The sequence below is a fragment of the Gavialis gangeticus genome, unplaced genomic scaffold, assembly GCF_001723915.1.
Source record: "Gavialis gangeticus isolate Ggan-Ray unplaced genomic scaffold, GavGan_comp1, whole genome shotgun sequence".
In the NCBI taxonomy this organism is placed as follows: Eukaryota; Metazoa; Chordata; order Crocodylia; family Gavialidae; genus Gavialis; species Gavialis gangeticus.
In genome coordinates this window covers 106,768,093-106,781,211 of record NW_017729024.1, presented here as the reverse complement: position 1 = coordinate 106,781,211, position 13,119 = coordinate 106,768,093, and the positions used below count along the sequence as shown (strand labels likewise).

Genomic DNA, 13,119 nt, shown 5'->3' with positions numbered 1-13,119 from the left:
GTGGCATAGTAGGAAATCACACAGGCATGATTTGACTCTGATGCACAGAAGTCAGCCAAAATTAACTGGACAAAGTAGTGAATTTGCATCTGATCCATCGGGATTTCATAGAATCTTAATCCACATAATACTCACAAACACTATGCTTTGTATAATCTCATAAGCACAATGCTATGTCCAGTACAATGAATAATTGCAATTAAATAGTATGTATTAGCTTTGCTGTCCGAAGTCCATCTAGTGAGCCTGTAGCCTGGTTTTTGTTCAGCCATTTCCAAATTCCTTACCTTCTGGGGTTCAACTAGTCATTACTGGGGGGAATATGTGGGTCAGCAAAAACTTGTTAAGCATTTAAACTTTCAAATTGGATTTAAGTAAATCCTAAGGCATATTATTCCTCTGAACAAGGACACATTTTCCCCAAGATAAATACTTTCTAACAAAGAAAAACTGCATCCTGGAAACTATTGCAGAATTAGTGAATATCTGCTAATGACTTTTTTACAGGTTTTGTTCTGCTTTTCTTGGTTTTCATCTTGATTTCAGTTACATGATCTTGTAACAAAAAGCTCTGCTTCCATATTGTAAATGCAAAAATTACCTTCTCAAATTTTGTTTTGTGTAATGTAGGCTCTTCAGTACAGTTTCCTGTCTCACCCTTTTAAATTCACTTTCCCACCAATTCTTTCCTTGGGTTCAGTAATAAAATTCAAGCAAGGACTTGAACCTGATAACTTGTGGTTTTGTGGGAAGCTTGGGTTTAAATAAACCTTAAAATGTGCATTTAATAATCACAGAAAGTAATCTGATGGAATTGTAGTTTCAGTCCAATTCAAGCTTGATCCCTTGTTCATGAGTGTGTAGATGGCCTACAGCACAGGTGGTGACTTTGGTTTTTGCCAGAGGGTGCCATATTTTGCATTCCAGCACTGAACCCCACACATGCCCAGAAGAGGCAGTGCGTTACTTCAGCCCAGCTCACCCGATGTGGTTTGTAATTGCTGAGCACCCACTAATATTTTTCAGTGGGTGCTTGAATCCTGAAGCACCCATAAAGTCAGTGTCTATGGCCTACAAAAATCTTGTGCCCAGTTGTTGGTGAACTGCAGGCATTTTATGTCATTTTTATGGAGAAGCCTCTGGCAGGTTAAAAAAAAGGCAAAGACAGGAACCAAAAGAAGCTTTCTTCTGTCAGGAAAGCATTACCTGTCCAAAAGGATCTTTAAAATTTGAAAGGGATGGAGCCAAAGTTGGGCCATGCAAGTACTTCATGTCCCTTGCCTAAAGGAAGAAGACAAGTTTAAGCAATTGTTCTGTTGTCCTGTCTTGTACTCTGCACTTGAAAATGTCCAGAATCTCTAGAAGTTTATAGTACTTTGTGCTTTTAAGTTTATTTAAATGACCCCCTTAAATTGTTTCTTCCCTTGTATAAATCCCATTTCTACTTCATATACAAAGAATAAATAGTTCCTTACGTGCCCCAGTTCGCTTTAAACATAAAGTGTCATTACATACAATTAGGAATATTAAAACCCGGCAACTGTAGAAAGGAAAGTATTGTACAAAAAGGTATTGCCTTTTTTGTTGTTTTTATTACCATAAAAAGGTCAAAATTGCATATGCCAGATGTGGATAGCTCTTTTTCCACTTTTTTGTTGCTCGTTATTTTATATAAGGGTTTAACATGAAGCCTACTATAAGAAATCAAATCTGTTGGTCTGAGACTTGGCACTTGCAAAAGCATCTGTGGTGATGATGAAGAAAAATCCTTTAGAACTTTTTACAGCAGGGATAGTGATGACAGAGTGAGATCATAACAGACCAGATCAAACTTGACAAGACAAAAGATAATACACCCCGTGGTTTGGTTTATACAGAAAAAGAAAAGATAATCTCCCAGTACACATTCATGTGTGTATGCACATACACAAAACCTATAAAGTGTGTGCATATCATAGAAAGCAGCCATTATGGTATAACATTCTCTCTCACAGCAATAACTATTTGAAGAGTGGGTAAGGATTAATTCATTATGGCTAGTTTATTTAACACCACAGTTATTTAAGTAAACATATGGTAATTCAGTCTTGCAGGTCACACAATTGTGATCTACAAGAAATGTAAATAAATAGCAGGATAGCACGCTGCCAAAGCCAAACAGGTTTTTTGTTTGTTTTTAATTTTGTGGATTAATTTTGTCTGAAACTAAAGGGATGGATTAGTACAATGAAGAGGCAAAGCATGATATTTTAGTCTGCTGCTAGATGATATAGAAGAAAATGCTAATTGCTTCAAAATGCTATACTAATTTTGTGCTCCAAAACTCAGGTTATTTGTTGGTTTTCATTTGGGATCCTGCAGTTATTACCAAATTAAGATTCTACTTTATCAGAGCCAAAATATATTAATTCATCAGAGAACTGAGCAGCTGGTGCACACCCATGCCGTAGCATGGGCTCGACTTTGAGATATCATTTATAAAAAGTTTAAATAAACAAATGCAGGTGAGAATTGATTGCTGAGGCCCTTTTTTTTTTTTTTGCTTTCTGGGAAAATATCAATCAGTAAGTATAGCATTGATTTCTGTTGGACGAAACTGAGCCTATGCATTTGGTTGCATCTTTGCAAAATATCATGATGGTCTTGTGTTAGGGCTTTTTCCTTCCGGGTGCTGGACACTTTTCTGGCATCCTGAGTTCCCTCAGTTCCTATTAGACTTTAGTGGGCTTTGAGAATATACAATTGCCCAACTCACACTAAGGATCCTGACTTCTGTTATCATCTCAGCCACTGCCTGGCCTTTAATACTTTTCGCTTTAGGAATGGTTAACTTAATAGCAATGTAGTAAAAAAACCCATTTTTTAGCAATGTAGTAAAAAAAAACATTTTTTCTTGGTTTAAGCATTAATGGCATCCCGAGAGACTGCACAACAAATAAGCAGCAGTTAAAGGGTTCTTCTAATTAGTGTTTTTAAAAAACATTATTTTCTCTTTTGATGGAAGCTAGTATTTCCCAGCACCTGAGAAAGGTCTGGAAGAGGTAAATATAGGGGTAGGTCAGGTTCACAAGTTTCCCAGTCCTTCAGCTTAGCACATGAGGGTGGAAGTTAGCCTCATGCAGCAAGCCAACCTGTTTTCTTATGTGTTTCACCTTCCCTAGAGTCAGCATGTTGTGTGGCTTAGGCATCCTCTGATGTTTTTCTGATGGATCAAGGCCTTCAGCTTTAACTAATTTTCAGAAAAAACCATGGTGAGATTTTTGCTGCATGGAATCAGCACATACCTGCTCTTCCCATGCTTATAGTTCTCATTAAACAAAATAAACACTGCTTCCTCTGATTCTTTCACCTTGCTCATTTAAGAAGTATCTAATTTGTATCTGTAGCTCATTGTGATTCCTTCCCACCCACTAGTTGTCATGGCTAGTCAGGTGACTTCTACTTCTTTCTGGAAAAGATCTGCATCTCCTTCATCTCTGTGTCTGAAAAGACAGACAGTCATACAGACACACAAGGATAATCTGTGGGGAGATAGACTACTATGCCTTCCTGCCTTTTGATGTGAAACCCTTCCCTCCACCCTTTATGCTAAACCCTGTGTAATCTCTCTTCTCATTTATCACATTCCACCTAAGACTGCACAGCTGAGTGGATCTTTTTGGTTTAAACACTATTGTTGATCTTTATTTTAAAGAGGAAGAGTAAATTCTCCCCAGTGATATAATTTCAGCGAGCTCAAATTGGAGAGACCGTTGCTAATGACTTCCAGCATGATACTGCACTTATCCCAGGAGCACACTAGGCTTTTGTGAACTAAGAAAGGTCTTTCTGAAGAGTATGATTAATGCACTATCCCAGCACAAGGAATTAGATATCCTGTTTCTGACATACAGAACTAAATGATATTAATCCATACAAGAGGCCTCCCGTTTGCTGAGGAACCTGTATTGCTACAGCTGTATTTTTTTTCTGTTGGGAATTTACATCAGTGTTTACTCTAATTAGAAAAGACCAGCACACTCTCAGTGCACTAGAACTCCTGTAGCCACTGACATATTCTACAGCATTTCTGTGTTCCTCCTTCCCTTTTCATGCAGATCAGGACTTACTGTGGTTTGTGATCATGTTTCTGTCCATCTATGGAAAAATACACTTCCCACAATAGATACTACACTATTCATCTTGATTTGCTATTTTCTGCTCCTGTTCTTCTGACTAGTGCCTTCCACTGATGGTGCTCTTCAGCTTTTTTGAAAAACAAATAAAGCCTCATTTTAAAACAAAATCTAAGCAATTAAAAAGAGGGGCATCTTGTTGAATATCTAGTGAGAGGAGAGGGGCTATATCAAAATGTTTAAAACTAGGCTGAATAAAATACTGGAAAACTCACTGAAGGGAAGAGTTCTGCACAGGCAGAAGGATGGAACAGATGGTTCAGTAAGTCTTCTCTATTTCTGACTTGCGTGAGCCATATTGTCTCTTGCACAGTGGCCACTGATGCAGAGCTGCCCTGCCAATATATAGCAGCCCCCTCAGACCTGTTAGGATTAGAGGCATCACTGAGATTAAGAAAATGGTTTCAGGACTCAAGGGGTCCGAAGTGGGATCCCACAGGGTTGTCTGCTGGTCCCTATTTTCATCACTGATCTGGAAATGGGGGTGCATAGTGAAACTTCGAGGTTTGCAGATAATACCAAATTATTTCACGTAGTCAAGTCCCAAGATGATGGAGAGGAGCTACAAAAAATCTCATCAAGTGAGTTTGTGGAAAAAAATGGCAGATGAACTCCAATGTCAACAATTCAAGGTAATGCACCTGGGGAAAAATAACCTCAATTATAACATACACGATATTGGGTTCTGAACTAGCTGTTACAACTCAGGGAGAGACCTTAGAATCATTATAGATAGTTCTCTAAAGTGTCAGTATATAGTGGCAACCAAAAGAGCTAATAAAATGTTGGGCATCATTAAGAAGGGAACTGAAACAAAATGAAGAACACCATCATGCCATTATACAAATCCATGATGTGCCCACATCTCGAATACTATGTGCAGTTTTAGTCCTCATATCTTTAAAAGGATGTAATAGAACTAGAAAAAGTACAGAGAAGGGCAACAAAAATGATCGGGGCACAGTGCAGTTCCCATACTAAAAAGGATTGGACTCTTCAGTACTGAAAGGAGAAGGCTAATGGGGATATGACAGAGGCCTATAAAATCATGAAGGGTGTGGACCAAGTACACAGAAACTGTTTTTCACCAAGTCCCAGAATACTAGAACTAGGGGGCACTGCCTGAAATGAGTAGGTGACTGGTTTAAAACTAACAAGAGAAAGTACTTTTTATTCAATATTAGTTAACTTATGGAATTCATGGCCACATGAGGGGGAGGCAGATAGCACAGCCAGGTTCAAAAAGGGACTGGATAAACTCATATATTTATTAATGGATATTGAACAGAATGATTGAAGATGTGTCCTCTGGTATCTCTCGATAATGGTGGATGCTGGGAATAGATCACTATAGAGACATCCAGTTTAGTGCTCTCTCTCTGTAGCATCCATTTCTGCCGGTGTTGGAGACAGAATACTGAGCTACATGGACCATTGGTCTGACCTAGTTTGGCACTTCTTATGTTCTTATGCCTAGTAACCCCACCTCCTGTTTCAACCCTTTGGGACCATTAGCACTCAAGCATTCCAACTGATGCCAGGGAATCTGTCCAGATGACCCAGGATAAGGATACAGAAAGCACAATCATGCAATAAAATTCAGTGAATTTGCTTGGCCACAGCCAAGGACCAATAGTAGTTGCAAACTCAAAATGAAATGAAAAAGATAGCCAAACTTCCTCTAAGCTTTCTAGCCACAAACCAGTATCTTGACATGACTGAGGGCTATAGGATTAAATATTTTCAAGATGTGGATGCCTCAAGTCAGTGGTCTATGTGCAACACCCCAGCTCAAATACTAATTTGCTAAATGGCTTCTTATAATAAATAAAAACCAAAGAAAATTAATAAATAGAAAATAATGAACAGGAAGAAAAAAGAATGTTGTTATTTAACTACTACTCTTTCTTCAGAAGATACATTTAAACTGCCTAAGAGCCATGTGTGACTCAAGAGCCATGGTTTGGCCACTCTTCAGCTAGTCTATAATAAAAACAGTATCACAGGAAAGAATGAGAAAAGGAGAGAGCATGTTGTGGGCAGAACAAGAGATAGTCCTGAAACACTGAATAATTTGATCTGCCTAATGGTGGAAGGTTGATGTAGTACAAATATTTTTCTCTTTTCTGGCTGTTAACCAGTGTTGATAATTATGCCTGTTTTCTTTTTCCTTGTGTATTTTTCTGTTATAGCCTTCTGTCTTCCTTTTTAGGCCTGTGCTTGTATAGTAGTGTACAAACCCTTTTGTTTTAAAGAAGCTGCTCCCTGGCAACATCTAACCTTCATTTGAGTGAAGTAGGAAAAACATGCTTTGATTTATATCCTAGTATATCCCAGCAGTTGATCTCTTGGTATCATGAGGTTCAGGTCCTCTATGAGGTACCTGTCTGTAAAGTTACCTAATAATTATAACCCTTATACTCTGTCATTACCGAATGCAGGCTGTAAAACGGGTAGGGCAACATTAACTAGATAAAGTCTTGGTTGGGATGATCTAGTTGGGGATGGTCCTGCTTTGAGCAGGGGTGGACTAGATATCCTCCTGACGTCCCTCCAACCCTCATTTTCTATGATTCTGTGGGTGCCTGTACACAAGCATGGAGGCTACTCTGACATGCTGTAATTAGAGTGCCTCAAAGCAGACTTGATTAATTGAGTCTGCTGGAGCATGGCAATTACCACGCTCCAGCAGCCTCCCGCATCTTGTGTATTAGCCCCCCACCACTTTAAAGTGGTGGAAGGGGCACTTAAATTAAATTAAAGCTTGTTGAATGAGCTTTAGTTCAAGTGCCCTCAGCACCATTGTGAAGCACAGGGATGCTGATACACAAGATGCTTCGGCATTGCCACACCCCCAGAGCACCTGTAAAAGTGCCTGATTCTGACTCATTCATTGTGCAAGTGCCATTTCATTCAGGGTTTCAATCTCTCTTTCAACAGGCATTATTTTACTGGTGCCTCTTACTTTCTAATTACAAAATATCTCTAGTATTTCATGTAGTATGTTGTATTTACAAGATCTTTGCTGCAATATGTTTCCACAGGGTATTAATGCTACTATGTTTGGTGCATTTACCTTTGGCATTACATTTTTTCAGGTTCACTACGCTGGTACTGCTGACAGTACAGTACAGTTCATCTTCTACCAGCCTATCATTCACCGATGGAGGGAAACAGATTTTTTTCCTTGTTCAGCATCCTGTGGAGGAGGTAATAAATCACAGCTATATTCTGTAGCTAGTATTGTGTGTGTGTTAGAGATGCATCCTACCTACTAGATAGAGGTCAGACATGTTCAGTTGTACAGCGGTCTCCTTCTGTGGCTAGCCGATGCAAAATTTGGGGGGTTTGGGGGGGCTGGAGGAGCAGGTAGTGAATGGAGCCTAGTGGGGGTCCTGCTTCCTCCAGCCCCTGCTCCCCCAGCCCCTACTTACCAGCTTGGAGTCCAGGTCCAGCTCCCTGCTGCAGCAGGCAGGGACGGCCCGAATCACTGAAGCTCTCCAAATCTTTTCTGAATTGATTTGGAGAGCTTTGAATTGATTCAGACCTTTTAATTGGTCCCCTGATTCAATTCGGATTCAGAGATTCAGCCACTAAATCAGGCCAAATCTCTTCTGAATCTAATCAGCATCCGAAGCTTTGCACAGCCCTATCAGGCTACCAAACTGTCACAGACTAGAGCTGTTTTTTTCCTTTCCTGCAGGAGCTTCTCCTCTAGCAGCTGCCAAAGAACTCTCCCTGCCAGTCCCAGCCCTGGGGCTTAGATGTGCCCACTGCTCAGGGCCCTGCATCATTCTGGTCAGCTGAATGGAGACAGGTGCTAGTGGTGTTGGTCTAAGGACATAGCACTGGCAGACAAGGTTCTTTGGGTCAATCTGGTGTCTTTTAGTAGACCAACTGAATAGTTAGAGAAAGCTGGGACAGTGAGCGGTTGTGTTTTGATTTTTCTGGAGAGATGCTTTCTTTGATTGTACCATGGAGCTAAGTGGCTTATGGTTACTGAAATGAGAACTTTTATAAAAGAATTGAATGGAAGAAATAGAGATGTTGTGTTGGATATATAAATGATGTGTTACTTGTGGTGTGTGTGATGGGTTATGTTGTGTTTTTATGTTTATTATTTAAAAAAAAACAAATAGAGAAATATATCTTAGCAAGCTTTTGGGTTGAAAAACCCATCGTCAGGCCGAGGAAGCACCTGCACCTGTCTCTCTGTGCTGTTCCTGAATAGAAGGAATAGTAAAGAAGCCAGAGGCTGGCATGCAATGCAGGCCAGAAAGCCAGTCAGTGAAATTGGAAATGGAGGCATCAGGGGGTGAGGAACTGGCTGGGGCGGGGAAGGGGATGTAGCAGCACAGGTAAAAGTGCAGAGGCACCTATGGAATCAGATGTCTGGCAGGTTGTAGTATGTCAGAATTTCATGAGTTTCTGTACCTACTACCTAGGAAGCTGATGAAGTGAAGTTTAAAGGCCCAGCTCTGAAAAGTGGTTTGTAAATTCAAACAAGCACCTAACCTCATCACCAGTGCCCCCTCCAGCTCTGAGAGTGGGGCAGTAACTGGTGTAAAAAAATAAAATGAAAATAGGTGCAGATGCAGAGAGGAGGGTGGCACTCAGTGTGTCTTCAGGTGAAGCTTGGGAAACCCCAGCTTCAGGAGATTCATCTTCAAGAACACCAGCTGCTCCACCAAACCAGGATCCAAGCGGGTGCGGTGGGGTGTCACGATGTCCCCAGCAATGCTGAACACCCTCTCGCTCAGAACACTGGTTGGTGGACAGGACTGGTATTCACAGACAGCCGTGGCCACATCCTGCCACATCTGGCTGCAGCTTGCCCAGTAGGCCAAGGAGTCGCAGTCCAGCAGCTCCACATCCTCAGCAAGATAAGGTAGACACTGAAGCCTCAGTGCTTCCTCCCTGAGGCTGGGGTCTGGTGCACTTGGACCCCAGCATTGAAGTCATGCCCTTGGCCCACATTGGCAGTTGGTGGCATGGAGGAGACTGGCTGGTGCTGGTACTGGTACTGGTGCCTGTGCTGGTGGTGGGAGTGCTGGCAGGGGAAAGTGGATCCCCCTCTTCCACATCCCCTTGCCTCTGCCCTTTTGCCTCCCTGATTCTGTTGACTAGCACCTGCATTTAGTGTTTGAGGGTTTTGGTGCTGCCAGTGCACATGCTTCTCTTCACCCTTGGGTCGCACATGCCCAACAGCATGTGGACCATACTGGACCACAAGAGATCCAGCTATCTCCTGATCCCCTCCTTCAGCCGCCTCACCAGTACCTGCATGCCTGGTGACAGCAGCTTGCCCATCCAGGAACACTGATCTCCTGGAACTTCTCCATTTGGTTCTCAAGTTCCCTCATTACAAGGATCACCTGGCTAAGGAGGGCATCGGCAGTGCTGAAGGCTTGAGGACCACCAATATCTGGGAGATGGTATCCCACTCAGCTCTGTTAAGGGGACTGCCGATCCCAGTCTCCCTGAGCAAGGCCATCTCATGGATGACCTTGTGTTGCTCCACCAGCCTTTCCAGCATCAGGTATGTGGAGTTCCACTGAGCCTCCACATCCTGCATGATTTTGTGTTGTGGGATGCTAAGCTCTGCCTGTTTGTCCCACAGCCTCTTGCCCCCCTTGCTACTGTGGTGGAAGTAGCCTGACACCTTCCTGCATTTTGAAATGATCTGGGAGGTAGTGATGGCACCATCCCTGGCAGCCCTGTCCCCCTCCAAGGCATCCCTGACTATGAGGTGCAGCCTGTGTGCCACACAGTGGATGCCAAAAAAGTTGGCATCACAGACGGCTTTGACCATATTGGCTCCATTGCCGGTGACCATGAACCTACGGGTGAGCTCTCCCTGCCCAAAAAGCCACCCCTGTAGGTGTTATCTCCACCCTGGCTGCTCCAGATGTTGGAGGTGAAGTGCAAGGCACCTGCAGCCCTGCTTTGCACAGCTCCTCCCTCATGTACTCCCTGCATGCCTCATACTGGAAGGCCACCACCGTCCTACTAAAGGTGGTGCATGCAGGCACTTCATAAGATGGGGCTACAAGCATCATGAGACATCTGAACCCTGGCTGCTCAACTAAGGAGAAGGGCTAGCTATCCAGAGCAAGCATCTCCCCAATGCTCTGGGTGATCTTGCTTGCCCTTGCAATGCGCCCCCCTCAGTTTGCAGCCTTTCCCCACCACTCCATGGTGGCCTGCCTCTGCTTTGAGGTAACGGGGGCTTTGGAGTGAGCAGGGGACTTCCTTTAGGGCACACTGGCACTGGTGCCAGGTTGAGAAGGAAGAAGGGCAAGGGGATGCTGCCTCCTGAGATGCAACAGCATTGCCGTGGTGGTGAAGTGTTTCATCTCCTTGCCCTGACTGATCTGCCTTCGGCAGCACTGGCAGATACCAAACCTGGGATCATCTGCCACCTCAGAATGATCCCACACTACACTAGTCCCCTGTTTCTGGGTTGAAGGTGGGGCCTCTGCCTTATCCCCCTCCTCAGCAGGCAGAGGCACAACAGCAGGAAGAGCTGACTCAGCTGAGCCACTTGCCTCCACAACCTCTTCTGAGGCTACTTCCTGACAAGTAGACCTGGGTCTAGGGGAACTTTGAGGGGTGTGGAGCACAAAGTCAGATTCCCCCTTGGCCCCCAGAATTTCTTTTGCTAGGGCACTCAGGTCCCCTGGTTCCAGATCCAGCTCCTCCTCTGGCAGTGGGAGGTGCATGCTGGGAGATGAAATTGAGGTGGAGGAGACTGTTATTCTGCTGCTGGTGCCTATTTCTGGAGTTAGGGGAGGTGGAGCAGGTGCAGGGACAGGTACTGCTCCCACCTCCTTGCCTTCACTGGCAGCAGAAGCCTCATGGCTGCCAGGAAAGAGGATGCATCTATGTTTGGGCAAGGGTGGGGAACTTGCAGCTCTAACTCTACCCCTACCCACTCTGGCCCCTCTCCCTCACCTGCCAGAAGACCTGGCACCTGACTTTCCAACACACTTCATATTAATCTTTCCCATGCTGGAAAATGTACCTGTGTAACTAATAATAGAATATATGTCTTCTTCTTTGAAATATCACTGACTGTGTCTGACTTCTTCTGTGTTGTGTTTTGTTTACTGTTCTGTGTTGTTGTATAGTGTACCTAAAATATCTATCCTCTTCTTCTTTTTCTTCTTCTATGACTCTCTGACTTGTTGTGTTGTGTTTAATCTGTATTTGAGTTCTGTGTTGTCTGTAGTGTGATTGTAGGTATGATTAATAATAACTATATATAATTTGATCTCTTCTTCTTTTGACTCTATGACTTGTTATGTTACTCTGAATCTGTGACGACTTCTTCTTCTTCTGTCTTGTGTTTTATTTACTGTTCTATGTTGTTGTGTAGTGTACCTAAAATATCTACTCTCTTCTTTTTCCATGACTCTGACATCTGTATCTGACTCCTGTGTTGTCTGTAGTATAATTGTAAGTATGATTAATAATAATAACTGTATATCATTTGATCTCTTCTTCTGTGACTCTCTGACTTCTGTTATGTTAATCTGAATCTGCAACTTCTTCTGTGTTGTGTTTACTGTTCTGTGTGTGTTGTGTAACTAATATAATCTCCTCCTCTTCTTCTTTTATGACTGTCTGACTTCTGTGTTTTTAGTCTATGTAACTAATAACTATAATAATAGTAATAACTATATATAATCTCTTATTCTTCTTGTATGAATGTCTGACTTCTGTGTTGTAATAATATCTGACTACTTCTTCTATAATGTATGTGTGTGAATGTGTAAAGTGTGGTTCCCTGCACAGTGATGGATGACACTGCCAGAGAAAACACAGCTTTCTTTTTTAAAGTTTTTGGGGGAAAAAACCCAAGAAAAAATATAAATTGAAAGAAATGGATAAGTAGTGGAATTCTAGCTAGTAACCTAAGCTATATCCAATCCTTTCCAAGGCCAAAAAGTAGTAGGAGAATGACTAGGAAGCCAAGCCAGTTCTGTAACTTTCAGACACTGTTTCTCAGGCAGAAACAGCTCACAAAAGGCACAGAAAGCCTGCAGACAGAGGCTTATGATGTTTCTATGTCCCTCTTCCAGATCACTGTGACTGGAAGGGAACTCAAGGAGAGATAAAGCCACTGGCCAGCTAGAGATGTCAGTCCTCCCCCCCCGGCTCCCCCTCCCTCTTCTCAGTTTCTGTTCCACTGAAAGACCACCTCCAAATCTTTTCCAAATTGATTCAGAGGGTCTGAATCTATTCGGAAATTTTTAAGTTTCTCCTGATTCAATTCGGATTCGGAGATTCAGCCTCCAAATCAGGACAAATCTTCTCCAAATCAAAACTCAAACCAAAGCTTTGCACAGCCCTACTGCTTAGCACCACACCATCAAGAGATTTTCATCCTAAAACTGTCCAAAATAGCTATGAATGTATGATCTTAGCATAACGAGACCCTCCAGTGGTTTGGATCTGATGCAGTTTCTTCTACAGCACTTCTATCTTGCAGGTGACTTAGGGTACTAGGAAAATACAGGGCAAAACTATGGACTTCCCTTGTCATTCTGCTTTCTGGCTGCTGTATCAAGCCCTTCTGGGGCTGTCACTCCTATGACCATCTGAGACAAAACCTTAAGAGTAGAAAGGCCTTCTTTGCTTGTCTCCCCCTGAGCTGAACAGTGCCAGGGCTGAGATAAGCCTTTGTTTCAAGGAATCTTTACAACTGGTTTGTCTTTATTTTGGCCTCTTTGAATTTGTGCTTTACGACATTATATCTGCTTCTCTGCTATCCAACTCTCTGGATTCAGGGAGGAAAATCCATATTTTCTTGAGTGCCAGCCTGGCAAGATGTCCTCCTGAGTATGTCTTGAGAACTTCAGGACTTAACTCTCTGCTTCCTCAATAACAATGTAGGGGTGAGGGCCTCTGTCATCCTCACCTCCCCACCCCCTACCCCCCG

The 13,119-nt window shown here is 42.8% G+C and overlaps 1 protein-coding gene across 11 annotated transcripts in view; it reads left to right on the top strand.

The window, feature by feature from the left end:
• The window catches only part of ADAMTSL1 (ADAMTS like 1), a 936,448-nt gene that overhangs the window by 672,639 nt on the left and 250,690 nt on the right, over positions 1-13,119 (top strand). For all 11 annotated transcript variants that reach the window (XR_002097365.1, XR_002097366.1, XM_019517531.1 and 8 more), the window contains one exon: positions 7,274-7,385. Coding sequence is in view for 9 of the 11 variants with exons in the window: in XM_019517531.1 (XP_019373076.1) it covers positions 7,274-7,385 (112 nt within the window). In the remaining 2 variants the exon portion in view is untranslated. The remainder of the gene's footprint in view (positions 1-7,273; positions 7,386-13,119) is intronic.